At 42.2% G+C, this 27459-nt stretch overlaps 1 protein-coding gene across 2 annotated transcripts in view; it reads left to right on the top strand.

Annotated features, from left to right (window-relative positions):
• Nucleotides 1-27230, top strand: part of ACTR3B (actin related protein 3B) — a 73113-nt gene extending 45883 nt beyond the window's left edge. For both annotated transcript variants that reach the window (XM_038755876.1, XM_038755877.1), the window contains 8 exons: nucleotides 1595-1690; nucleotides 2308-2415; nucleotides 3922-4065; nucleotides 4819-4992; nucleotides 6593-6685; nucleotides 22662-22787; nucleotides 24807-24890; nucleotides 26305-27230. In XM_038755876.1, coding sequence (XP_038611804.1) covers nucleotides 1595-1690; nucleotides 2308-2415; nucleotides 3922-4065; nucleotides 4819-4992; nucleotides 6593-6685; nucleotides 22662-22787; nucleotides 24807-24890; nucleotides 26305-26400 — 921 coding nt within the window. In that variant the 3' untranslated portion in view covers nucleotides 26401-27230. The remainder of the gene's footprint in view (nucleotides 1-1594; nucleotides 1691-2307; nucleotides 2416-3921; nucleotides 4066-4818; nucleotides 4993-6592; nucleotides 6686-22661; nucleotides 22788-24806; nucleotides 24891-26304) is intronic.
• Nucleotides 27231-27459: the final 229 nt, after the last annotated feature.

Consider the following 27459-nt stretch of genomic DNA (forward strand, 5'->3'; position numbering starts at 1 on the left):
ACTTTCTTTTAACGTGTGACTCGGATTATCTTTTGTTTAAGCATTGTTCCTCCTAATAGGTACATTTTAGACTTTTACCAGCTCTCCTTATTTTAGTGTTATCCTATTAGTACACTTTGATGGGGTTCAGCAGATAGGATTGGAAAATGATAGGTTGTATTGTCTGGACAGGGTAGATGGGTCTTTGCAGTGTGTCCTTGGGTATGTCCCCAAATTTGCAGCAGGTCTATTTAGAAGACAGCTGTTACCCAGGTGTGCTGGTGGTGGCATCTCCCCACGCATTTCCTTCCATTAGCCTCTTTGGATTCTGGAAATTGCCCTGAGGCAACCAGAAAATTCAGGTGTTGGGGGTATAGTGTTATATGGTTGGAAAAGTTTGATCTGTTGTCTCGGATGGATGTGATGAAATCAGTCAAGGCTCCAGGGGCAGGCTTATTTGGACTTAAAAAAAATTCATCAAAAATAAGCTCTGGGTGGTTAGATCAAGTTATATATACTGCTTGAAGTAATTGGTAGATTTTATTGAAACAAAATAAAATGTTACGATGAAATGAATGAGAGGAAATGCCACATTAACAATGCGCTGCGTAATAGCAGTCGGGTGCAAAATGATGTATTACCATCCATGAAATGTTTTTGTGACAATAAAATTAGTCAAATAATGCAGAATGCTTACCTTACAGAGAGTGATTTTATGTAGCTCCAGATGAATATCAAAGCTGTATAATTCTGCAGTGGTTCACTGTCAGATGTTTCAAGTTCAATTTTTTTTCCCCTACCTTGAAATGTTAGATTTCACAAAATTTCTCTAGAACGTATTTTAAAATGGGTTGCCTACAGGGATATTGCAGTGATTGATGAAATCAGGATACTTTATTAAGTAGTGGATTTAAAACCCTGCAAAGTAATCTGCTTTTTAGTGTCTAGATAAATTATTTTTTCTCTCTTGTTGTTCTGCTTGGTTGTCCTGATTATCATTTCCTCTAAGATCACAATCACTTTTATGGAAGGTGAGGAAAAATTTAGAGTAGGTAATATATCTTTTGGTGTTGCTTATTAAAGTGAATTTTGTAACCATTGTAGCCAGATCATGACACTACCACTTAATTGCTTCATTTGAAACTTCACACCTAACACGTAACTTACTTTTTAGACAAAACTAAGTGTGTTTTGCGAACTCCTTAAGGGCGGGGACATATCTACCAAATCTGTTATATTGTACTCTCCCAAATGCTTGGTACAGTACTCTGTATACAGTAAGTGCTCAGTAAATATAATTGATTGATGTATAACTCAGTAACTTTTAGATTTGTAATTGAAATTTTGGCATGACTTCCTTTGTCTTTAGAGGTTGGCCATTTCTCCCTTCACCAAAGGATAAATCACTTAGTCACCATTTATGATTAATAACCTTACCTGGGCACTGTACTGGACTTTAGCTCGACACCAAACATGGAACTAAAATCTGGGATTAGCCAAAGTACCACATTTGCTTATAATCAGACCTTTCAGTTTATTCAATTACATGTGATTTGTGGGTGATTTAAAGTGATGTTTCCATGCAGAAATTTAATTTGTTTTTATTTCCTTACAGACAGAACCTCCCCTGAACACACCAGAAAATAGAGAATATCTTGCAGAAATCATGTTTGAATCATTTAATGTACCGGGACTCTACATTGCAGTTCAGGTAAAGAAAAAATTAATAATAAACCGTTTGTGATAGTTTCTTAAGGCACATGGTAGCAATTGCACAGTTTGCACTTCTGGGATTTCAGAAAGTCCTGGGTCTCCATCTTCAGGGTAGAAGTAAAAGACTATGATGATGGGGGGGCGGGGGTCCTTTCCAATGATCATACATATACAGCTATATAAAATTTAGATTTTTAAAAATACAGGGGCATATACTAGGTGCCGTCTTGCAGTCCTTCCCCATCTTGTGATTTTATAATGAAAACAGAAGAGGAGAGAAATTGGTGTAAGACATCGTTTGTGTCCATCTTATTTGCATGAATATAGGCACGTATTGTCAAAATATAACATTTCAGAATTTTGGAAATATTGGCCATTAACCAAAGCCAGAGTCTAGCTTTTGAGCTTCCTGTTTTTGGTTGGCCCGATTGGAATGGAAAAGCTTGGGAAATTGGAAAGTCAAGAAGGAGGACAAAGAAAGTTTAATGCTTGATTTTCAAGTGAGAAGGCACTTGGTGATTAATCAGGGAGTGAACAGTGTAAATGTGTTCCTCCCCCCCTCCCCGCCCCGCCACAGGCTGTGTGTTATTCATTGTTTTCCCTTCTCTTTCCCAGGCAGTGTTAGCCCTGGCAGCATCTTGGACCTCACGGCAGGTTGGAGAACGTACATTAACAGGAATAGTCATAGACAGTGGGGATGGAGTAACCCACGTTATTCCAGTGGTAGGTATATTATTTTAATTCACCACATCTTAATGGGCTCTGGCTGTTTAAAGGTGAGAAGAAAAAAATGAAATGCCCCCAATCTCTTAGGTATAAGGCTAGGCTACTTATGTATTTGTCTTGAGTTAATGACTTCAGTAAATGGTTTTTAAGAGTAGCGCCACAATTATTATTATTATTATTGCCAAGTCCCCTTTTGTGCTGTTAAACATGCATAATTTTTTTTCAAGGTGTCAGTGTGCCACATGGAGCCACATTGAATGTGTGTATTCACTGATCAGAAAGAAGTCGTCATTTCTTAGCATTAGATGGCATACTGGGTTTTGAAATTTCTCTGCGTTCTTTGTTCTTTCATTGTGTGTCCTGATACTATATTAATACATTTTGGTTTTGTGTGTCTATGAGAGTCCATTTATGCAGCCATTTTTCCATCAGGGTGATAGTTTTTACTTGCAGTCCCTCTGTTACTGCAAAGCTATGGTGTCAGCAGTAGTTTTCAATGGGGGGAATAAGGTGTTGGAGGAAGATGGTTCGAAAACAATCGAAATAATCATGGCTTTCGTCACACAAGGTGAAATTCAAGAAGGTTGTGGAAAATGAAAAGGCTTTATAAATCTTCTTTCATGCTTTGTCCGACAAAAGCTATAGTGAATTATTACATTTATTATTATTACATTTATCTTTGGTTATTAGCAATCTCAAGAGAACTAATTTGCACTTCTTAATATCAGATTCTAGTAACAAGTGAATTCAGATGTCTTCAGTCCTGCCAGATCATACGCTTTCAAGAAGTGTTTTAGCTGAAGTGTCATCAGGGAATTAGAGGAATGTTTTTCTGACAACACTAAAGTTGCTTTGGATACAGAATGCCATGGTGGTGGAAGAAATAGCTTGAGTGAGGTGGCTTGTGTGTATGCATGAGACACTGAGCACCATGAGTACTGCACTACACTACAGTGTAATTTCCATAATGCAGGGTTTTGTGAGAATGCAACCCCTACATTTATGGAGAACTGAATTACAATTGGCTCCCTTTGAAATGCTAATGAACCGATCGTAGGGTTGCCACGTGATTCTGATATTTGTCCGAAACAGAAGTCAGTCATTCGATCATATTTATTGAGTTTTTTCTGTATGCAGGACACTGTACTAAGCTCTTGGGAGAGTACAGTATAATAGAGTTTGGTAGACGTGTTCCCTGTCCACAGCGAGTTTATAGTCTAGAAGGGGAGCCATCCTGGTATTGTCCTATCATCTTAAAACTAATTCACAGTCACATTGTGTTAGTCTTCTATTGTGCTCTTTCATTTCTGTTGTGGCTATTTATAATTGTTTTCTAAAGGAGGGACAACTGAAGCAGACTAAAAGTAACTTATAATAATAATAATAATAATGGCATTTATTAAGTGCTTACTATGTGCAAAGCACTGTTCTGACACATTAGAAATAAACATCAATTTTTTCTATCAGAATTTCTCATATCAGTTCCTTTTTTTCCCCCTGTAGGCGGAAGGTTATGTAATTGGAAGCTGCATCAAACACATCCCAATTGCAGGTAGAGATATTACATATTTCATTCAACAGCTCCTAAGGGAGAGGGAGGTGGGAATTCCTCCTGAGCAATCACTGGAGACAGCAAAAGCCATTAAGGTAAAAATTGATATGAAATTGGTCAGTTTGGGGTTGAGGCTTATATGATTTTCTTTCTCTTGCTTTTATTTTCCCCCACTCCCCTTTCCCCCCCCTTTTTTCCCCTTTGGCAATGGGCAAACATATATTTGTTGGTATGCAGTGTCTACCACCTGGGCAAAGGTACATCCTGGTCTTAAAAATAAATTGGTTACGTGGCCAGAATAATAAAATAAAGAAGCTTTAAAACAATGTTACAAGAGAGATAAAATTGTAAATCTCAGGACAGTTTATTGAATAAAGGTGGTCTCTGTATGTGTGTCTGTATGTGAGACGGCTGAACTGTTTGAAGTACCAGAGCATTAAACTTTACTTTTGTGCTAGGGTAGGCGTTCCTTATTTACCTTTAAAACTTCTCAAATTTAGGAACAGCCCCTTTTCTCCTATTAAACAATTAAATCTCTCCAGATTGAAGAAAGCATTTTGAAGGAAGCGCGAAGAAACAAAAATTACTTTGAGGATGTCTCCTTTAGGCTGATACTGTTTCTTCAATCCTGTTTTATTGCCCTCTGAACCCTCCCCCCCATCCCCATCTCCCAGTACAATTAAGCCAAATACAGGTCTACTTTTCATTTGAATCATAGGCAGATTGTGTTGTGTGTGTGTGTGTGAGAGAGAGATCCGTCTGGTTGGGTGGCGGTATTTGACTCCGAAGAACCATTTGGGGCTGTTCATGTCTATTGTCCTTGTGTTTATTTTTTTTTTTATAACCAGGAGAAGTACTGTTACATCTGCCCTGACATAGTAAAAGAATTTGCCAAGTATGATGTAGACCCACGTAAATGGATCAAGCAGTATACAGGCATTAATGCAATCAATCAGAAGAAGTTTGTCATAGACGTTGGTTACGAAAGGTTCCTGGGACCAGAAATTTTCTTTCATCCAGAGGTAGGAATATTTTCATTCCCAGTGAATGTGGACCAATAGCGCCATCTAGAGGGAACAATGAGAAGTTACTCAACAAGGCTTAAACTGAGAAAGTTTTCTTTGTGAGACGACTAGAGAATCATTCAGGGATCTTATGTATATATGTTTGCACATATTCATCACCCTATTTATTTATTTATTTTACTTGTACCTATCTATTCTATTTTATTTTGTTAGTATGTTTGGTTTTGTTCTCTGTCTCCCCCCCTTCCAGACTGTGAGCCCACTGTTGGGTAGGGACTGTCTCTATATATTGCCAATTTGTACTTCCCAAACGCTTAGTACAGTGCTCTGCACATAGTAAGCGCTCAATAAATACGATTGATGATGATGATGATGTTGCCAGCTTGTACTTCCCAAGCGCTTAGTACAGTGCTCTGCACACAGTAAGCGCTCAGTAAATGCGATTGATTGATTGATTGATTGACACATTGACACAGCAAATTACTAGTTCACATTTTTCTTCCCAGCTGTGCCTCCCGATTAGCTTTAGCGATCCTCCTAACTTTCTCTTGCTTTCCCAATTTCAAAAGTGTGAACAATCAAAATGAATAATGTAGCAACTACATTTTAGATTGTTTTTGCGTGATTAAATCTCGGGAAGTTTGATGACATGTATAATAATAATAATGTTGGCATTTGTTAAGCGCTTACTATGTCCAAAGCACTGTTCTAAGCGCTGGGGTAGATACAAGGTAATCAGGTTGTCCCACGTGGGACTCACAGTCTTCATCCCCGTTTTACAGATGAGGGAACTGAGGCCCAGAGAAGTTAAGTGACTTGCCCAAAGTCACACAGCTGACCGGTGGCAGAGCCGGGATTTGAACCCACGACCTCTGACTCCAAAGCCCGTGCTCTTTCCACTGAGCCACACTGCTTCCCCGTATGTATGTCTTTTATGCACTCAGTTTTCCTGTAACACAGAGGTTATGATTTGAATCCTGTGTTGAGGAAAATTTGTGTTCTCGTAAGTGCTTACCATAATCCCCAAATGCATGCACACACATTTTTCTCCTGACAATGATGTTCTATCAAGATAGAACGTGAGGGGAATGTTTCCTAATTCTCCAACAGTGCTCTATCCAAAAATGTGTAGTGCAAAAAACATGTATTATATAAGAACTGAGGGTATTTGAAAAGTTAGCGTGACCCTGAAGGGAACAGTTGTGCTAGAAAGTTGTTTTATAAAGTTATTTTATTACGTGAAATGTCTATAAATGGTTTGTAAAGTGTTCCCTTTTGGGGTAGATTCCATCCTTTGTTTCCACAAATTTGGGTGATGTTTGCTTATTCCTGATTCAGTCTGGCACTGTTACTGTTCTGGAATTTTTTTTTCCCCCTCTCTACATCATGTATATAATCTCACCCGGAATTTAAAGATGTTAATCAGGAATTTAATTAACTCCAACTGTCTATTCTAAATCATCACGTAGGATGAACTTATTGTAAGATGAAGCTTTGAAAATTTTGGTGTTTTTGTTCAAGCCACTTCAGGATTTTAAAAATGTGTTGTCGTTTCCTCTTTCTCAAGTGGTATCTAATCTGTCTTCTGTTCTTTCAGTTTGCCAATCCAGATTTTATGGAGTCCATTTCAGATGTTGTTGATGAAGTGATACAGAACTGTCCCATTGATGTTCGTCGTCCCCTGTATAAGGTAGAACTTATCTGGACCAGATGCTTTTATTTCATTTGAAATCTAAAGGCCCACACCTTTAGGATGAACTTTTTAAGTGTACACGTTCTGCTTCACTCCGAAAGGAATGGCCAGACCTCGGATACTAACACAGTTGGAAATTACTTGGTCAGGAGAAGCAGCATGGACTAGGGGAAAGAACACGGACTGGGAGTCAGAAGGACCTGGGTTCTAATCTCGGCTGTGCTACCTATCTGCTGTATGACCCTGAACAAGTCATTTCACTTCTCTAGGCCTCAGTTCCCTCATCTGCACAATGGGGATTAAGATTCTTAATCGTAGGTGGGCCATGGACTGTGTCCAACCTGATAGACTTTTGTCTACCCCAGTGCTTAGTATAGTGCCTAGCACACAGTAAGTGCTTAACAAATATTATAAGAAAAAAAGAGAATGATTGACTGTCATGTTGATTGGAAAATACTTAACTGGGCTATTCCTTACCATTGCTTAGAAACACGTTACTTTCAAAATTACTTAAATTTTGTTTCCTTTCCCCTTGAAAGCTCATATTTTAAACAGGCAATCTTTGAAAAATATTCAAAGCCAAATGGACATTTAGAAGGACATGTTTTAGTGCAAGTAATAGTGTTCAGGACTTACTATATGCAAAGCACTAAATGCTGGGAAAGAAATACATGGATGAGAGACAGTCAAGAGGCTCACAATTTAAAAAGTGGAGAGAGGCTTAGAGATAGGCACATAAGGAAAGGCAAACAAAAATATAAAAGACAAGGATAATTATAAATAAGAAAGGTACAGTGGGATAATAATTGTATCCAAGTGCCTTCTGGTGCCAACCTCTGTACTAAGCACTGGGGTAGGTACAAGATAATCAGGGCAGACACAGTCCCTGTCCCACAGGAATCACAGTCTTAGTAGGAGGGAAAGCAGATATTGAATCCCCAATTTACAGATGAAGAAACTGAGGCATAGAGAAGTTAACCTGACGGAGGTCACACAGCAGACAAGTAGCAGAATTGGGGTTTGAACTCAGGTATCTGACTTTCCAACCTTTGCTCTTCCCGCTAGGCCACTCTGCTAGAGGATTTCAGTCCCCTCATGGCTCAGACCAGCAGTCACAGAAATCATAGCTGAGGTTTGCTAAAAATGTCCTATATTTTATATGTGCATAATAAGTGCCATTGGGTTCAGTGTCATGGATTTTTTTGCTCAAACAGAACTTGACCAGAAACGATGGTTTACATAGCTTTAACTGAACTTTGAAGTAGGAAATGCTTATTTGATTTCGGCTTCGCTCTCCCCACCAAACTTTCAGACCCCCCAGTGTGAGGTTTTCTAAACCAGGGAAGTGAGATGGCCAGTTGGACCATCGAGGATAATGAGAAACTACTAATAGTCAAAGCATTTATGATTTTTTTAGGGATTTCAAAGGTCGATGGGAAGTTTATCTTTTCCTTAAATTCCAGGTGTTGGGTAGTAGTTAGTAGTGGCTTAATTTCCCACTCTGAACAATAAGGCATGAAATCTTTTCTCCGGTTGCTACCTGGCTAGCATTGGGAATAGTTGGCTTCTGATGTCAGTTGAGTGAATATAGTCAAGCTGAGAACACCCGAAGGTGTATCAGATGCCCATTTAATTTGTCTGCCATTCAATTCCCATTTCTCCACTGACCTCAAATGAAAGGGTCACATCTTTAAATCGAATCTTGTTCTTAATTGGCAGTCCACGTAGCGAGTTCAGACTCGGGGTAATATGACTGGGGATTGGTTTCAATTCCAAGGGCTGCTGTGTCCATCTCAGTTGCAGCAATCATATAGTTTCCTGTTGATCCCAGGGTCAGTGCATTCACCAAGACTTTGCCGAGTCTTAACGGAAACCTGCAGTGCACAACGACCTCCATGCAGAATATGTCAGAGGTCGTATTCCTAAATTTATGTGTTGAGCAAGAAGAAAAGAAAGAGGGGCAGAAATGGATGGAACCAGGGGAAGGAAGGGATAGTAAAGGCACTATATCTGACCTGGAAAATTAAAAAAACAACAACAAAAAACCCAAAACAAACAGAAGGAGGTATTTCACTTCTTGATAGAAAGCACTTCTTGTGGAACAAGGAATCGTAACTTCAGTGTGAATTTCATTTAAGGCCGGTTTGTAGCTGGGAAATTATAACTCATCTTCACACCACTTCAGCTGTTTTCCTGTCCAGCATTTTGTAGACCAGGAGTAAGGCCAGTAGGTATTATTGGAAAGGGCCTATAGAGTAAGTGTAGATAGGTGGGGGCTTTGGTTTAGTAACAACTTAGATGGTCTGTCACCAGTATACTTTTTTTATAGTATTTGTTAAGCGCCTACTAGTTGTCAAACACTGTTCTAACCACTGGGATGGATACAAGTCAATTAGGGTGGACACAGACCCCGACCCACATGGGGCTCACAGTCTAAAAAGGAGGGAGAACTCTCTTTAAGAAGCATTCCCTGACTAAGCCCTCCTCTCCTCTTCTCCCACTCCCTTCCTGCCACCCCGGCTTGCCCCCTTCATTTACCCTCCCGCCCATCCCCACAGCACATATGTATATATCTGTAATTTATTTCTTTATTTATGTATATTAATGTCTGTTTCCCCCTCTAGACTGTGAGCTCGGTATGGGCAGGGAATGTGTCTGTTGTAATGTACTTTCCCAAGTGCTTGGTACAGTGCTTTGCACAGAGTAAGCGCTCAGTAAATGTGATTGAATGAATGAAAGAAAGAACAGGAGAACTGAGGCACAGGGAAGTTGTAACTTACCCTAGGTCACCCAGAAAGCAATTGGCAGAGCTGGCATTAGATTAGAACTCAGGTCCTCTGATTCCCAGGCCTGTACTCTTTCCATTAGGCTATACTGCTTCTCTACTAGGCCAGGCTGCTTCTCTATATGGCTCTTTTTTCCCCTATTCTCATTCAGTAGTGTTTATTGAGCTGTTACTGTGCGCAGAGCACTGTACTAAGCGCTTGGAAAGTACAATACAGTCATAAAAAGTAAGTACTTCCCCCACGTTTGGTTTAAGAGAAGAGTTGATTTTGTCCTTAACCTCACTCTTGATTTGCTGTGTAATGTGACTGGCATACAGTGTCATTTCCTCTCATTCTCTATCTTGTTCATTTTACTTGAGACCAGTAGAAAGAACCAAGGGGTGTGAACTGCCATGCCGCTTCAGGGAATTAAAAGAATGAATGCTCTGTAAGAGACCAAAGAAATGCTTCAGTTGTGAAATGTCTGGAAATTTGGCTTCATTTAGTGCTTTCTTAATCAGGTTAATGCCAAGCATGACACAGTAGGTTTTATGAACTTCATTTCTCTGACAGCTTATCATTTGCATAAAGTTTCCTTCAGGTAAAAAATAGAAAAGTGGAAAATAATGGAAGGTTTGATCTTCTAGTTAATTGGAGGACTTCTTGTTGAAGACATAAGGGAATGATTCCCAGATTATTTTCACCAAAATTTCCTTTTGGATGACCTTGGTCAAGTCACTAAAACACTCTGGGCCTCAGATTCCTCATTTGCAAAATGGGGATAAAATATCTGCTCTCCCTGCTTCTTAGAGTGGGGGTACTCAGTGAGAAAGGGATCGTTTTTATTATTCACTCATTCATTCAGTCAAATTTATTGAGCATTATATAACGCATTCTTTTAGCATGGCACATGGCATATGATAATATTAATAATTGTGGTATCTGTTAGGCACTCTCTGTGTGCCAAACACTGTACTGAGTGATGAGTAGGATACAAGATAATTGGGCCAGACACAGTCCCTGTTCCATACGGGCCTCACAGTCTAGGGAGGAGAGCCAACTGCTATTTAACCCCCATTTTACAGCTGAGGAAACTGAGGCATTGGAGAGTTAAGTGACTTTCCCAAGGTCACACAAAAGCCAGGTGGTAGAGCTGGGATTAGAACTCAGGTCTCTTGACTCCCTGACTATTGTTCTTTCCACTAGGCTGCACTGCTTCCCTTAGTAATAACATCGTCCTTCAGTTTGAAGATGATGTGATCGATGGTGAGGCGGCATCCCTGAACGTGAGGGAATCACTTGCACGCCTGGACCATGAAAATAGTCATGTGCCTTTTCTGGCCGTGGACCACTTGGGTGAGCATCGCTCAGCCACCGTGCTGACGACAGGTGTGGAGTGAGTGCCCACAGGACACGCACTTGCGTTGTTTTTGCACTCGTTTGTACTGAGCCATTCAGGCTCTTGCCCCGTCTCCCTATCATCAATCATCAATCGTATTTATTGAGCGCTTACTATGTGCAGAGCACTGTACTAAGCGCTTGGGAAGTACAAATTGGCAACATATAGAGACAGTCCCTACCCAGCAGTGGGCTCACAGTCTGCACTGTGAGGCCGTGGGTAGGGAGAACAGGTGCAAGTGTAGCCACAGAACAAATAGTCTGTGAGCCCTCAACAGCATCAGACCCCACTGTACTCACCCCTGTTTGGTAAACCAGTATGGAATAAGGTATAAAGATTGGTTTAGAATGGTTTGGAGGGTCTTTTCCACTGCCTTGATAGAGGAAAAGAGCAAAAGACGAAGAACAGCAGTGACAAAAATTACTTCTAATACGTGCTGAATAATTACTATAACTATTATCAGGTGCCCCGGTTTGGTGAATTTTTTTTTTTAGGTGAGGATTACCGCAGAGGCTGCTACTTTCAAATCTTCGGAATGTCTTCCCATTAGGGAGTAGTAGTAGTATTTATTGGGCTCTTGCTGTGGGCATTGTTGGAGGTGGGGGTGATGCCAGAAAGGCAAGGGTGCATGTGCCCACTCCAAGCAAAACAGGGAATGGCTAATTGGCCAGGAGGAGCTTTTTGGGCTTGCTCCGTGCCAGGCCATTCGGAATCTGACCCTAGTCAGGGGTAGTTCATGAGGAAAGCGAACGTGTTTATTACTTTCTCATCAAATCTGTTGGGTAATATAGGCAGTGATCAAGTAGGATAGCTGGGGAGAGAAGGTTTTTTTTTTTTTTAGTGTTAAACACCAGGTCTGAAATGAAAATGGTTAAAATTGGAGTGAATGGCAGATAGGTGGCAGTGCGTGTCTGTCAAACCAACCTATTTGAGTTTTCCAGAGTCAGAGTAAAGATGGAAACAACAATGCCAAATTGTGCCCGGGTGCAGTGATTGTTGGAACTTTGACCTTCTTTGCCTGTTAGAAATTATTTTATATTGTGCTAGATATTGTAAAAAGGATTTGGGGAAGAAACCTAATCTTAAATGATCATCTTTCGCCATCGACCCCCGGCCCATGTCATCCCCCGGGCCTGGAATGCCCCCAATCCCTCTGCCCATCCGCCAAGCTAGCTCTCTTCCTCCCTTCAAGGCCCTACTGAGAGCTCACCTCCTCCAGGAGGCCTTCCCAGACTGAGCCTCTTCCTTCCTCTCCCCCTCATCCCCCTCTCCATCCCCCCATCTTACCTCCTTCCCTTCCCCACAGCACCTGTATATATGTTTGTACATATTTATTACTCTATTTTACTTGTACATATCTATTCTATTTATTTGATTTTGTTAGTATGTTTGGTTTTGTTCTCTGTCTCCCCCTTTTAGACTGTGAGCCCACTGTTGGGTAGGGACTGTCTCTAGATGTTGCCAACTTGGACTTCCCAAGCGCTTAGTACAGTGCTCTGCACACAGTAAGCGCTCAGTAAATACGATTGATGATGATGATAATGATTGTGTGCCTGAGGTATGCAGACCACTGAACTAACTGCTTGGGAGCACAATAGACAGGCTCCTGCCCTCAAGGAGCTGACAATCTTAAGGTAGAGACAAGCTGAACCAAATTACCAGAACAAGAGTAGAAGCATAGATACCAGTGATAAAAGAAGACAAATAATATAAATTAGCAGCTTTGACTTGGGGAGTGCTTTCTGGGGGAGTTGACTGTTTAGGAGGGATTTGAAGTGGAGAGGGGGTATGATTTGGTACAATACGGAGTTGGTAGCCACATTTCCTTCCCTTGAGCTCCCACTCTAGAGAATAAACCTACTTCAGTGCTGAAACTGGTTGTAAAAACGGTAAACAGTTGAAATGGCTGGTGAGATTACCCAGTTTGAAGTGTGGAAATTAGATAGGGAAGGTTCGTTGAAAGAGGTGGATTTTTAGGAGGGTTTTGAGTGTGGGGAGGGTGTAGTCTGGCAGATTTGGGGAAGGAGGGAGTTCCAGGCTGGGGGAACAATGTGAGTGAGGAGTTGGAGACAGGACACTCAAGAATGAGGTAGAGTCAAGAGGTTAGTGTGGAAGGAATGGAGAGAGCCAGGTGGTTGAAAAGATGAGATATGTAATAATAATAATAATAATGTTGGTATTTGTTAAGCGCTTACTATGTGCAAAGCACTGTTCTAAGCACTGGGGTAGGTACAAGGTGATCAGGTTGTCCCACGAGGGGCTCACAGTCTTCATCCCCATTTAACAGGTGAGGGAACTGAGGCCCAGAGAAGTGAAGTGACTTGCCCAATGTCACACAGCTGACAAGTGGCGGAGCCGGGATTTGAACCCACGACCTCTGACTCCAAAGCCTGTGCGCTTTCCACTGAGCCACGCTGTAAGATGAGGAGAGTTGATGGAAAGTCTTGAAGCCAACCATGAGGAATTTTTGTTTGGGGAAGGAAATGGGAAATCACTGTAGAATTTTGAGGAGTGGAGAGATACGCTCTGAAAGACCTTTCAATTAGATCTTGGTACCAAAGTTATTTAGTACCACAGCATGGTTTAGATTAGGTGGAGAGGAGTTGGAGGTAGAGAGACCAGTGAAGAGGTCTGTAGAGTCTGTGATGAGGGCTTTGGCTACAGTAGTGGCTGTTTGGGTGAAGAGAAAGGGGAGAATCCTCCTTTGGCAACGAAGCTGGTCCCCTCTGGGGTTTCAGCCTAAATTCTGTCTCTCAGATTGAGCCAGGCTTGAGAATTTCAGCCCACCGAGGGCACTGCGTGGATTGTTCATGTGGGAAAACCAATTTGGGGGAAGCGGTCTAAACTCCCTGCCCCTTATACGGTGAGTTATTGCTGTAGGTTTTGCGACCTTGAAGTCCTCTTTAGCTTCTCAGATTCCTTTTCTCCCTACAGTTACTTGTCAGGTTCTGAGGATTGTTCCTCTAGAGATTCTCAGGGACTGTTCCTTTTGTGCAGCCAAATTTCTGGCTTAGGCCTGGAGCACCAGTGCTTGCTCGTGTTTGCAAGGCTCCATTAATTAGTTAAGGGAACATGATGGGATCAATCAATCAATAGTATGTATTGAGTGCTTATTCTGGAAGGGGGAGCGGGGGCTGGGGTACCAGGGAGGCCATGCGGGGCCTGTGGTATTCCTAGGAGTGGGGAGCATGGAGAAGTTATGCAAGAATCAATCAGTCAATCATATTTATGGAATGCTTACTGTGTGCAGAGCACTGTACTAAGTGCTTTGGAGAGTCCAGTACACCCTCGGCTTCAAGGCTGTCCATCACCTCGCCCCCTCCTACCTCACCTCCCTTCTCTCCTTCTACAGCCCAACCCACACCCTCCGCTCCTCTTCCGCTAATCTCCTCACTGTGCCTCGTTCTCGCCTGTCCTGCCGTCGACCCCCGGCCCACGTCCTCCCCCTGGCCTGGAATGCCCCCAATCCCTCTACCCATCCGCCAAGATAGCTCTCTTCCTCCCTTCAAGGCCCTACTGAGAGCTCACCTCCTCCAGGAGGCCTTCCCAGACTGAGCCCCCTCCTTCCTCTCCCCCTCATCCCCGTCTCCATCCCCCCGTCCTATCTCCTTCCCTTCCCCACAGCACCTGTATATATGTATATATGTTTGTACATATTTATTACTCTATTTTACTTGTTCGTATCTGTTCTATTTATTTTATTTTGTTAATCTGTTTGGTTTTGTTCTCTGTCTCCCCCTTCTAGACTGTGAGCCCACTGTTGGGTAGGGACTGTCTCTATATATTGCCAACTTGTACTTCCCAAGCGCTTAGTACAGTGCTCTGCACACAGTAAGCGCTCAGTAAATACGATTTGATTGATTGATTCTATTTATTTTATTTGGTTTATATGTTTTGTTTTGTTGCCTGTCTCCCCCTTCTAGACTGTGAGCCCGCTGTTGAGTAGGGACCGTCTCTATATGTTGCCAACTTGTACTTCCCAAGCGCTTAGTACAGTGCTGTGCACACAGTAAGCACTTAATAAATATGATTGAATGAATGAATGGAGTTGGTAAAAACACGCCCTGCCCTCAAGAAGCTAACAGTCTAGAGGAAAGAAAGAGGGATTAGTAGGGGAGTTACTGATGAGAAGCAAGTTGGCTTGTGGAAAGAGCAGAGGCCTGGGAATCAGTGGGCCTGGGTTCTAACCCCCGCTCTGCCCTTGCCTGCTATATACACTTGAGCAAGGCACTTATCTGTGTGCCTCAGTTTCTTCATCATTGAACTGGGGATTTAATACTGCTCTCCCTCTATTTAGACTGTGCGCCCCATCGGATTGGGCCTGATCAGATTATCTTGTATCTAGCCCATGCTTGATACAGTGCTTGGCACATAGTAAGCACTTAACAAATACTAAAAGTATTATTATTAATGCTTTTCATTCATCACCTACTGAATGCAGTGCATCGTATTAAGCACTTGGCCGCCACATGCAGTCACATCGAGGCATGTTGAACAATCTATTTTGAATTAGAGAACAGGCCTGGGAGTTAGAAGGACCTGGGTTCTTGTCCTGGCACTTGTCTGCTGGGTGATCTTGGGCAAGACACTTCACTTCTCTGTCCCTCAGTTACCTCAACTGTAAAATAATAATAATAAAAATGATGGTATTTGTTAAGCTATGTGCCAAGCACTGTTCTAAGCACTGGGGTAAATCTAAGGTAATGAGGTTGTCCCGTGTTGGGTTCATAGCCTTAATCCCCATTTTACTGATGAGGAACTGAGGCACAGAGAAGTGAAGTGACTTCCCCAGTCACACAGCTGACAAGTGGCGGAGCTGGGATTAGAACCCACGACCTCTGGCGTGCCCATGCTCTTTCCACTAAACCATGCTGCTTCTCAGCAGCATAAAATGGGGTAAAGATTGTGAGCCCATGTGGGACAGGGTCTGTGTTCAACCTGATTTGCTTATGTCCACCCCAGGTCTTAGAACAATGCCTGGCACACAGTAAGTGGTTAACAAATGCCATTATTATTATTATTATTATTATTATTATTATTATTATTATTATTATTATTATTATCTAATCTGTTCATTGCCAGATGCACTTGAACAGTTTCGTGATAACAGATCTCCAGTCTGCCTACAGCTTCCTTTCCACCCCGGTCCTGGATTCCCCGTGCTTCCCGATCACTCCCCGCTGGCCAGGGTTTTCCCATTTTGAACCCTGGGAATGGCAATCACATCTGTCTTGCTGACCCAAGTTAAAATTGGAAATAAACACCTCTCACCGTGAAATATTAGTGCTGAGAACCACTGGCACTTTCCTAATCTGGTGGCAGAAGCATGTAAAAATTATTTATAGTGTTTATGTAGGGAGTTTAAACTGGATATTTTAGGGTATTGCATTAACTCACATTAAGCGTTTGCTTTTCATATCTTTCTAGCTGAAGTATTTCTTCTCAGGGTGGGGCAGGTGTGAGCTCTCCCTCTCTCTGTCCCTCTCTCTCTCTCACTCTCTCTCTGTCTCTTTCTGTCTCTCCCTCTCTCCTATAACTTAATGAGGAACTCATGCCTTTTTTTTTAGCGCTGCCCCTGAGCTGGATGAATCGCTCTGATTATAGAACTTGCTGACATATGTAAAGTAGGTACTCTCTGACTAAATTCCAGATTGGGTAAGCATTTCTTTAGATATTCCTCTTCTGGATTTCCAATCAGAGTCGCAAGTTGACTTGTGAAAGGGAATGACATTGGATATCGAGGAAATGTCTTTGTCGGAATTATGCTGACTGATGGAACTGAGCGCTGTAACCGACAAATTTTACTGATGGTGCAGATTTCATATGATGGAGAATCACTTTGCTTGCGACTAAAAAACAGTCACTTGTGGAATAAAGCACATTGCCTGTTAGTGAAAACAAATTTACTGTTAGGCCTGTTCTCCAAGTATCTCAAACAGCCAGTACTTCACCCCACTTATGGGCATTTATAGGGCAATAAAATATTTTCACTCTCTCAATCTATTTGTATATGGGTATTATGCATGCATATGCAGTCTCATGTATGTACTAAACTGGATATGTATTCCCTCATATGTTTTTTATTGTTTTGTTCATAATATTTGATTGTCTTAACTCTCCTCTCTTAACCACAAGTTATAAGAACAAGCTATCCTTGAATATCTGGGCACTCTGAAGCTATATCAGCAGTCCTCTTCCTCTTAAGTTCCTTTAAACAAAATGCACTTAAAGCTTGTTGTGGGCAGGGAATGTGTCTATTTTTTGTTATATCGTATTCTCCCAAGCGCTTAGTACAGGGCTCTGCACACAGTAAATGCTAAATAAATACGACTGAATGAAAGAATGAATGAAAAAGGGCCCCCAGGGCTCTGTTCCTTTGTGCCACTTGTGAACTGGCTGGCTGTTGGATTTTGGTGGGGGTGAGAGAAGTAAAGAGAAAGCCAGGTGGACCAGGTGGAAGATGGTGTTTTGGAATAGAAACAGTTTTTAGTCTTTGCTTTTCAACGTAATAATAATATTGATGGCATTTGTTAAGTGCTTACTATTTGCAAAGCACTGTTCTAAGTGCTGGGGAGGATACAAGGTGATCGGGTTGTCCCACTGGGGGTTCACAGTCTTAATCCCCATTTTACAGAAGGGGGAACTGAGGCCCAGAGAAGTTAAGTGACTTGCCCAAAGTCACACAGCTGACAATTGGCAGAACCGGGATTTGAACACATGACCTCTGACTCCAAAGCCCGTGCCCTTTCCACTGAACCATGCCGCTTCTCTGTAGTAGTTACAGCCACTGTTCTCCTTCTGGTTCGTGAGTCTACTGTGGCATGATGAAAGTTGTTTTAATGATGCAGCTATTGAATTTTTCCCCATTATGTTGGTTCCTTTTTGCGTTGCATTTTTAAGGGGCTTTGCCTTGGGGGGCTCTTCCTGCGTTTTGGTCCTGCGATTTTTTTCTCTAATTACATACAGTTTCAGAGCTATCAGAAGCATTGCAGTATAACTATGGTACTTAAAAGTGTTTATCATGTATTTTGTGGTGGGGTTGGACACAGTCCCTGCCCCACGTGGGACTTAAAGTTTAGGAGGGAGGGAGAACAGGTATTTAATATCCATTTTGCAGTTGAGGAAACTGAGGCCGAGAAGTTAAGTGATTTGCTCAAGGGCATACAGCAAGCAGGTGTTGGAGTCGGGATTAGAGCTCATGTCCTGACTCTCTGGATCGTGCTCTTTCTACTAGGTCACTAGTCTCTGCAGTGCCGAAGACCCCATGCATAGGGTGGGTCAGCCCTGGTGTCTAGGTGATCTAGGTCTAGGTGTCTTGGTCTAGAGAAGCAGCGTGGCTCAGTGGAAAGAGCCCGGGCTCTGGAGTCAGAGGTCATGGGTTCAAATCCCGGCTCCTCCAACTGTCAGCTGTGTGACTTTGGGCAAGTCACTTCACTTCTCGGCGCCTCAGTTCCCTCATCTGTAAACTGGGGATTAAAACTGTGAGCCCCCACCCGTGGGACAACCTGATCACCTTGTAACCTCCCCAGTGCTTAGAACAGTGCTTTGCACATAGTAGGCGCTTAACAAAAGCCATCATTATTATTATTATCTACAGGGATGAGGGGGCATCAGCCTGGCCTAGAGACAGCCCTGGCTGGAGGGGAGACCTGTGGAGAGAGAGAATGGTGCGGCTGGTACCTTCAAGGATTGATGATTAAAAAAAAATAGACTTTGATGTTCAAGAAATACTGGCTGTTGGACTTTAGGGAGGGGGTAATACAGGCATTAAAATTGACAGGTTGGTGAGATTTAGTCAGTTGCTAACTTGGGTCCAGATGTAGTTGTGGAATATGGCACCCCCCCCCAAAACAACAACCACAGTGCAAAATCAATTTGGGAACCAATGGTGTAAAGCTTCAGTTTGGTTTGAATTGTGCAGTTTCTGGATTAGAGTGCTACCATTTCATCATCATCATCAATCGTATTTATTGAGCGCTTACTATGTGCAGAGCACTGTACTAAGCGCTTGGGAAGTACAAATTGGCAACCATTTCATTAGGCAGTTCATCGTGGACATTTGGGATGTTCACTAGATTTCCTTTCTTTGTCTTAAATAGCTAATGCACTTGGTGTGAAGGGTGAAAAGTGAATGCATTATCCACAAAACCCCCCGTGTCTGTCCCTTTGAAAGAAAAGGAACGATTATTATCAATATTAATAATATTATTATATTATTAGTTATTATATGCTCAATAATAAAAAGAATAGTAATAATAATAAACTTCCAGCAGTCTTCAGGGGATCATGCTTGCAACAACAAAGTTAAGGAAAGAACTCTGTCATGTCATCCTGCTGCGTCTTAGTTATTATAATGCCTCATGTCGAAGGCAGTCAGGGTGAGCTCAAATGGGCTCACTAACCAATTCTTAGGTCAAGATGCTCTCCCCCTCGTCCCCCTCTCCATCCCCCCATCTTACCTCCTTCCCTTCCCCACAGCACCTGTATATATGTATATATGTTTGTACATATGTATTACGCTATTTATTTTACTTGTACATATCTATTCTATTTTATTTTGTTAGTATGTTTGGTTTTGTCTCCCCCTTTTAGACTGTGAGCCCACTGTTGGGTAGGGACTGTCCCTATATGTTGCCAATTTGTACTTCCCAAGCGCTTAGTACAGTGCTGTGCGCACAGTAAGTGCTCAATAAATACGATTGATGATGATGATGAAGTAAGACCTGACCCGTTAACCTTCGGTCGACTGCGCTGTGTTCCCATCAGCCCCCTTCCATGCATGTCTCAGCTGGCATCTCTCGTGCTTGTGATTTGGTGATTATTTGGTGGAAATTGGGACCCTTGTTCTGGGAACATTTTTAGGATGTGGTGCAAGTGTCAACTATGCTCTTTTTGCCAGACAGTCGATATATACTAAAACTGCAATAGTCTGGTTTGGAAAAAGCAGCCTTCGAACTGATTCCAATTTTCCAGTACTTTTATAAACATACAGTGGGGAATAGCTGTTGATTTGAATTACCTGTTAATTTAAATAAGCCAATATCAGTTTAACAAGTTTTTACCATATGTTAATTACCGTTATATCATGGCCGTTAAACCTGCTCAGACTAGTGGGGATCCTCTCCTAACCTGGGAGGAAATGTGAAGGTGACTCTTCTCGAAGAAAACAAAGATATTCGGACTCATTTTGGAAAAGAATCAAGATCCTTAATCGGACGATTACCCCTGCAAAAAGTATACTGCATTTTATGATTGAACAAGAGCAGTAATAAAACCAAGCCAAAAAAAAAAAATATACTTTTGAAATTTGTGGGGCTTTTTTTTTTTGTTATTTTGTCTGTGGTTTCTTTTCTGAGGAAAGATAGGTACATCTGTCTTGAAGGATTCTGCCAAGTTGGTTATTGTCTACCAAGACTGGCAGGGGACTCTTGGCCCCATAACTAGAGCCTCCTTTACAGTGCCCCAGGCAAAGCTATTCTAATGCTTGGTGGATGAATCCTACCTCAGCCAGGCGGTTGCACTAATAAATAAGGATTGAAAATTCAGATTTCAAATGCACCCAGCATGTCCTTTTAGAGTTCAGCAGACAGAATGGCATTAAGCTCCGTCTCAAGCTGAGAGTAGTGATTTTTGTCCCAACTACGAGTACAAAGCTTGAACTTGCTAAAGGCATCAGTGCAAATCCAGACCACTTTTATTATGGTCAGATCATAGTTGCCATATGTAGTTTTTCAATCCTGTTCATCCTGTCCCTGGTTATTTCCCAGTTTGGGGGAGATAAGGAGAGTGAGCCCTAAAAATTGCAAGGGTAAAACAGTCCCAAGGGAAGGAGCATGGCCTAGCACGGACCCGGGATGCAGAGGACCTGGATTCTAATCCTGACCCCATCACAAATGACTTAATTTTTCAGTGCCTAAGTTTCCTCATCTGTAAAACGGTGATTAAATAACTGCTCTCCCTCCACTTTAGTCTCTGAGCCCCATGTGGGACAGAGACAGTGTCTGACCTGACTACTGTGGGTCTATCCCAGCACTTAGTACAGTACGTAGCACCTTGTAAGTGCTTAACAAATCCTATTATTGTTGTTGTTGATGCTATTATTAGTATTGTTATTATTATCAACAGTCTCTGACATGGTCAGATGACCAGAGGCAATAAAAAACCCCTACAATCCTCAAACCGAGAAGACAGAAAACACTGATGATAATAATGATGGCATTTGTTAAGTGCTTACCGTGTGTAAAGCACTGTTTTAAGCGCTGGGGAGGATACAAGGTGATCAGGTTGTCCCATGTGGGGCTCACAGTTTTAATCCCCATTTTACAGATGAGGTAACTGAGGCCCAGAGAAGTGAAATGACTTGCCCAGAGTCACACAGCTGACAAGTGGTGGAGCCAGTATTTGAACCCATGACCTCTGACTCCCAAGCGCGTGCTGTTTCCACTGAGCCATGCTGCTTCTCTCTTGTTGAGGTAGACCAGCTAGCATACAGAGAAGCGCCGCAATGCAAGAGAAAATGACCCTAACAAAGGAGGTCGATTCAGTCAATCAGTTATTGAGTGTTTCCTGAGTGCAGAGCACTCTACTAAGCTCTTGGTAGAGTACAGTATAAGAGAGTTGGTAGACACTTTCCCTGTCCACAATGAGCTTGAATCAATATGTGTTTACAAGATTTCTTCCAGTGCTCTAATGGTAGCCTGAAACAATAATAATAATAAAATAATGATGGCATTTATTAAGCGCTTACTATGTGCAAAGCACTGTTCTAAGCGCTAGGGCGGATACAAGGTGATTAGGTTGCCCCATATGGGGCTCACAGCCTTCATCCCCATTTTACAGATGAGGTAACTGAGGCCCAGAGAAGTTAAGTGACTTGCCCAAAGTCACACAGCTGACAATTGGCGGAGCTGGGATTTGAACCCATGACCTCTGACTCCAAAGCCCGGGCTGTTTTCCACTGAGCCATGCTGCTTCTCCAAGAAAGAATTGTGCACCCCCAATACGGACAATTTCTTCTCTTCTCGTAGGTGGAATTGGGTCCACGGAGTGAGAATGTTCCCTCTAAAAGCTTTATTTACTCCTAAAAGTCAGTAGCAACTTAATGTAGCTGTTAGTAGCACTGCAGTGCTGATGGATAGCAGACACATTTTTCAGTAGTTTAAACTCTCAGGATGAAATTTCTGGCCATGGATTAGCCTCAGGTTTTTCAGGGATTTGAATGTTCTGGGGATGAGATCTGGCCAGTTTATGCAACTTTTAATCATGGCGGGGTTCAGAGAGAACAGCTAAGAGTCAGTTTTCGTTCATAGTGCTCTTATTGTAGTACAGTGACTTTTTGGTATTTTTTAAAAAAATGGTATTTGTGAAGCACTTACTATGTGACAGGCACTGTACTAACCGCTGGGGTAAATACAGATTAATCCAGTTAGACACAGTCCATGTCCCACATGGGGCTCACAGTCTTAATCCCCATTTTACAGATGAGGAAACTGGGGTGCAGAGAAGGTAAGTGACTTGCCCAAGGTCACATAGTGGGCAAGTGGCAGAATTGGAAATAGAATTCAGCTCCTTCTGCCGCCCAGCCCCATGCTCCATCCACTATACCATGCTGCTTCTCAGTCATCTAATGTAAATTGGTTCAGAAATATTAGCTGGATTTTTGAGCATCCTTTTATATGAGTTGAAAGTAGAATTTGCAAAGTGCTATTGTATGTACAGTATATCCCTGGTGGGTTCAAAACAATGTTTTCCTTCTGGGAAATGGACTCCTTATTTGATTTAATGAGTTTTTCTCTGTTTTTGCTTGTAGAATGTAGTTCTTTCAGGAGGATCCACGATGTTCAGGGATTTTGGACGCCGCCTACAGCGAGATTTGAAAAGAGTGGTGGATGCCAGATTGAAACTGAGTGAGGAACTCAGTGGTGGAAGGATAAAGGTGAGCGAGAATGAGAAGCGGTGAATACCTGGAATGAAACCTCTGCGTCATAAATGAAATGCCGCCTTCTTTTGTGTGGTTCAAAGGGAAAGAACTGAAAGAAGGAGAAGGCTGCTAGCATGAAATAAAAGGAAGTTTTTATTCTTTTTTTAGCCACACTGTGAAATTACCTTCAGAGATTTGTTGCCTGAATGAGTTCCAAGTGTGTAGTTAAGAGAGATATACTTAGTGGTGCAGTAGCAACAATTCCATGCAATCATTGACCCAAGATTGGAGGCAATTTCCTCTCTGAATTCTACGAAAGCAAACATGCCCCGGTAATGGCTAATACCCCAAGAAGAAGGGATTCACTTAATATGTGGATCTTTAATATCTTTTGTAGCACATTGGATTAGAATAAGAAATGTTAGAGAGGAGTTGGTATATTGTCTCCCTGTAAGAGAGTGGTTCTTAAAGCGTGTAGGAGGCCACTGGATTTGCGGCCGGGATTGAACTTGCCGTAGAGCAGATAGAAACCCAGACCCTTGGTCCTGCGGTTAAGGAGGGGAACCCCTTGGCCCAGCTTTGTGTGGCTTAATTAGTTCTACAGCGGCCTTTCTCTGGCCCCGTAGCTGTCCCCAAAGAAGTTCATCAAAGAAGAGAGTGGAGAAAGATGGGTAGGAGCAACCCCAACTGTCCTCTTCTGCTCGCACTCGTGGACCTCTTTCATGTCTAAACTTGCCCTGGATGATAATTTTTCAAAGACCAGCCCCCGTGGCTTACATCCATTTGTCATTGCCAGGTGCCCAGAGTCATGAGGTAAAATTGTGGCTTTTGTTTCCTAGAGAAAGCAAAGCAAAAAGTTACTTCAGACAAGTGGTTCGTGACGCATCATCCCTTCATCAGCCCTGGGGGATTTGGGGATTCTGGAGGGAAAGGGTTTCTTAGGCTAAAGAACCCCTGGAATTTCATTCTTGAGAAATTTTCAGACCTGTCCTAAGGGGTAAGACACATTGAATCCTGATGAACCTTTGAACCATGAATGCAGTGACGAGTACAAGATGGATGAGTCTCTGCCGCAATGCTCATGTGTTAAGGTGGTTGGTCCTCTGCTCTTTTCAGTGCCTTTGCTTTTCATTTTTCTTATTAATACTATTGGAATTATAATAAGAAGAATAAAATGAAAGGCAATAACTTATATTTGCTAAGTGTTTTAGTGAGTGCAAAGTGATGTACTAAGCACTGGGGTAGATACAAGATATTCAGGTCGGACACAGCTCCTGCCCAATCCCTAACCCACAGGGATCACAGTCGAAGTAGAAGGGAGAACGGATATTTAATCCCCGTGTTACAGATGAGGTAACTGGGGCACAGAGAAGCTAGGTGACTTGCCCAGCATCATACAGTTGGCTGATTCAGGATTAGAACACAGGTCCTCTGACTTCCTAGCCTGTACTCTATCCACCCTGCTTCTCCTTGATATCTTGATCTTCCCTTGTTTAGGCATCCATTCTCTTTCCAAGCCATACCCAGTGATGTTGGGTTGTAATGAGCTTTGCTCCAGTGCTAGTAAATTGGCTGGGTTTCAGTATCTCACTTCCTGGTGGCCTGTCTTCCTATTTGTAAAGTCAGTCAATTAGTGGTATTTATTTAGCCCTTACTATATGTAGAGTACTATACTAAACAGTTGGGAGAGTGCAATTCAGCAGAGTTAGCAGGTACCTTCCCTGCCCACAATGAGCTTCCAGTCTAGAAGGGGAGATAGACAATATAAATAATTTGTAATGTATAATTTTGTATATTGTAATTGTTTAATAAGTAACTGATAATGATAGTATTGTTTGCAGTGTGCAAAGCAAAGCGTTTAAGGACTGGGCTGTGAAAGTGTTGCAACAGTCTATCGGGGGGATCCAAAACAATGTAGTTCATTTATTACACAGAGCGTGAACCATCTCGCTTGGTCAGAAGAAAAATTTGTTGGGAGAAGAACATTCTTAGTGCTTGAGCAAAAACTAAAACTGAAATACTTTTTCTCCCCAGCCTAAACCAGTGGAAGTTCAGGTGATAACGCACCATATGCAGCGTTATGCTGTGTGGTTTGGTGGCTCCATGCTTGCTTCAACAGTAAGTCTCTCTCTCTCTCTCTCTCTCTCTCTCTCTCTCTCTCTCTCTGTATTTGTTCGTGATAATAATGGTAATAATTGTGGTATTTGTTAAGTGCTTACTATGTGCCAGACACTGTACAATGACAAGTGTCTCTCTTCAACAGTAAGTCTCTCTCTCTTATGGTATTTCTTAATGATAAAAATAATAATTGTGGTATTGGTTAAGGGCTTACTTTGTGTCAGACACTGTACTAAGTGCTTGGGCAGATAGAAGCAAATCAGGTTGGTCAGAGTCCATATCCTACATGGGGCTCACGGTCTTAATCCCCCTTGTATAGATGAGATAACTGAGGCACGGAGAAGTGAAGTGACTTGCCCAGGGTCATAGAGCAGACAACTTGCAGAGCTGGAATTAGAATCCATGTTCTTCTGGTTCCCGGGCCTATTCGCTATCGACTAGGCCACACTGCTTCTCTCCATTTCTGGGCCTCATTTCTGAATTTCAGAGTGTTTTGTCTGTCAGAAGTTGATGACTCTGTACAACTCTGTTATAAAGACTCTGAGTCTGTCTTACCCATGTAGAGCTCCAGTAGACCTGGGAGACAGATTCATTTTCTGCCCCTCCCCAATGGGACTGTTAATAAACCATACTGAGGAGTTGTTGTAGTGGAGCCATAGCAGCCACCTTGGGGACAGCATCTCAAGCAGCCATGCCCATCGCTCCATTTCCAGCCTATTCCTCCTCAAATCTATGTAGGCTTCCCTTATGTAGACTCGGGGCAACAGACTTAGTACAGTGCTCTGCGCACAGTAAGTGCTCAATAAATATGATTGAATGATTTGGGCTTGAGATGAGCAGTTTCCACACTCTACATTATAAATCATAAAAATCCATCACGAACTTGTAATCCTGTTCAGTTGTAAGGCCAATTTTCAGTCCCCCATGCTTCGCCGGAGAGGGATGGCATGGCTAAATTAAATCCACTGAAAATCCACCCTCACGAGCTCTATAAATTTCGATCATATTTGGAAATTAAACCTTTTTCCAGAACCTTACGAACAGCTATCAAAATGGCAAGCTTGAATATCTCCGTGCCTGCCTGCTCCGTGAACTTTGCTGTCCAGTGACATCGTCATTTACAAAGGATATTTCGTGTGTGTTTATGTGTATAGTGAAGATGTTCACCTTGGTTCCAAAGGCCATACCCCGATTACACTGTACCTAAACAAATAGTATTATTTGTTTGCTTGCTAACAACTAATGTGATCATCTACAAACCCCTAACAGGGAGGAGAGATGAAAACCCACAAACGGATGTCAGCCTCTGAATAATTGAGTTGGCTGTATTTCCCCATGATTTATAAGTTAACTGTCTTTTATGCTTCTCCTTATTGCTAACCATTCAGTGGTCTTGTTTTTTCTTCTTTCTCAGCCGGAGTTTTTTCAAGTGTGTCACACCAAGAAAGACTATGAAGAATATGGCCCTAGCATCTGTCGGCATAATCCCGTCTTTGGAGTCATGTCCTAGTGTTTGCCTTTGGAAACATCGTTCAAGTAGTGTCTTGTAGGTGAAGAAGTGTCCTTCTGAGTCTGGAGGTGGTGGCAGTTACTGTACATAGTGACGCAAGACGTGGACGTCTGTGTGTTTGGGGAATGCTTGGATCTCGTAGTAAGGGCCCGAAGCACTAAATCTACATTCAGCCCAGAATCATTTCAATAAAAGCCATTTATGTGCCGACTGTTTTAAGCCCCTCCCTTCCTCCTTCTGCTTCTTCCTTTCTTCCTCCTAGTTAGCAGTCAGATCTCAGTTCCGAGAACGGGCAAAAACCACTATAGAAATTGCTAGAACAGAACAAGGTATTGGCAGTATCTTGCCCTTACCAGGAAAGGAAATTAGGATGTAAGCCCGGCCTTTCCCTCCCTATTTTTGTAAATAAAATGTTGTTCTAATCTTGCAATACAATTGATGTTTATATTTCATATCATTTTGTATTTTATGGTCTTTGGTACAACTGACTGACAAGTCCTAAGCACGAGTAAATATTGATGTCATGGAGTGGTGTTCTAAAGCGGTCTCCAGTCGTGAGGCGTGTACTGATATTTTTGTGGACAAAGAAACCCAACAGAACAAAAACGCTTTGCCACATATGTGCTAGAAAATGGTTCCCTGGTTTGGAATGACATGAAGTTTAAACACTTAACAGTATTGTATGAGAGTTACCGCAGCTGATATTTATTTTAGTTTTCATGTTTTCTGAAGCTGTTTTATAGAAGACAACGTTTTGGTGTTGGTGAGCAGTGGATGAAATGCCTCCTTGCCCCAGTGTAATAAAAGCGGTTAACATCTTTCCAGTCTTGCTACTGTTGTGCGTGTGACTTCTTTTCTGGGTGAATGTGTCCTCAGTTATTTATTTTGATCACTCCAGTTGTAAATATTTTTATGTTTGTCTCCTGTCTCCCCACAAGTTCTTAGTGGACAGGGAATGGGTCACTTCTTTAGCCTGTACTTCCCAGCACCTAGTGCAGTGCACTGTACCAAGTAAGAGCTCAATAAATATCACCAGTACTACCACCATCACTGCCACCA

Source organism: Tachyglossus aculeatus, chromosome 13 (genome assembly GCF_015852505.1).
Source record: "Tachyglossus aculeatus isolate mTacAcu1 chromosome 13, mTacAcu1.pri, whole genome shotgun sequence".
NCBI lineage: Eukaryota > Metazoa > Chordata > Mammalia > Monotremata > Tachyglossidae > Tachyglossus > Tachyglossus aculeatus.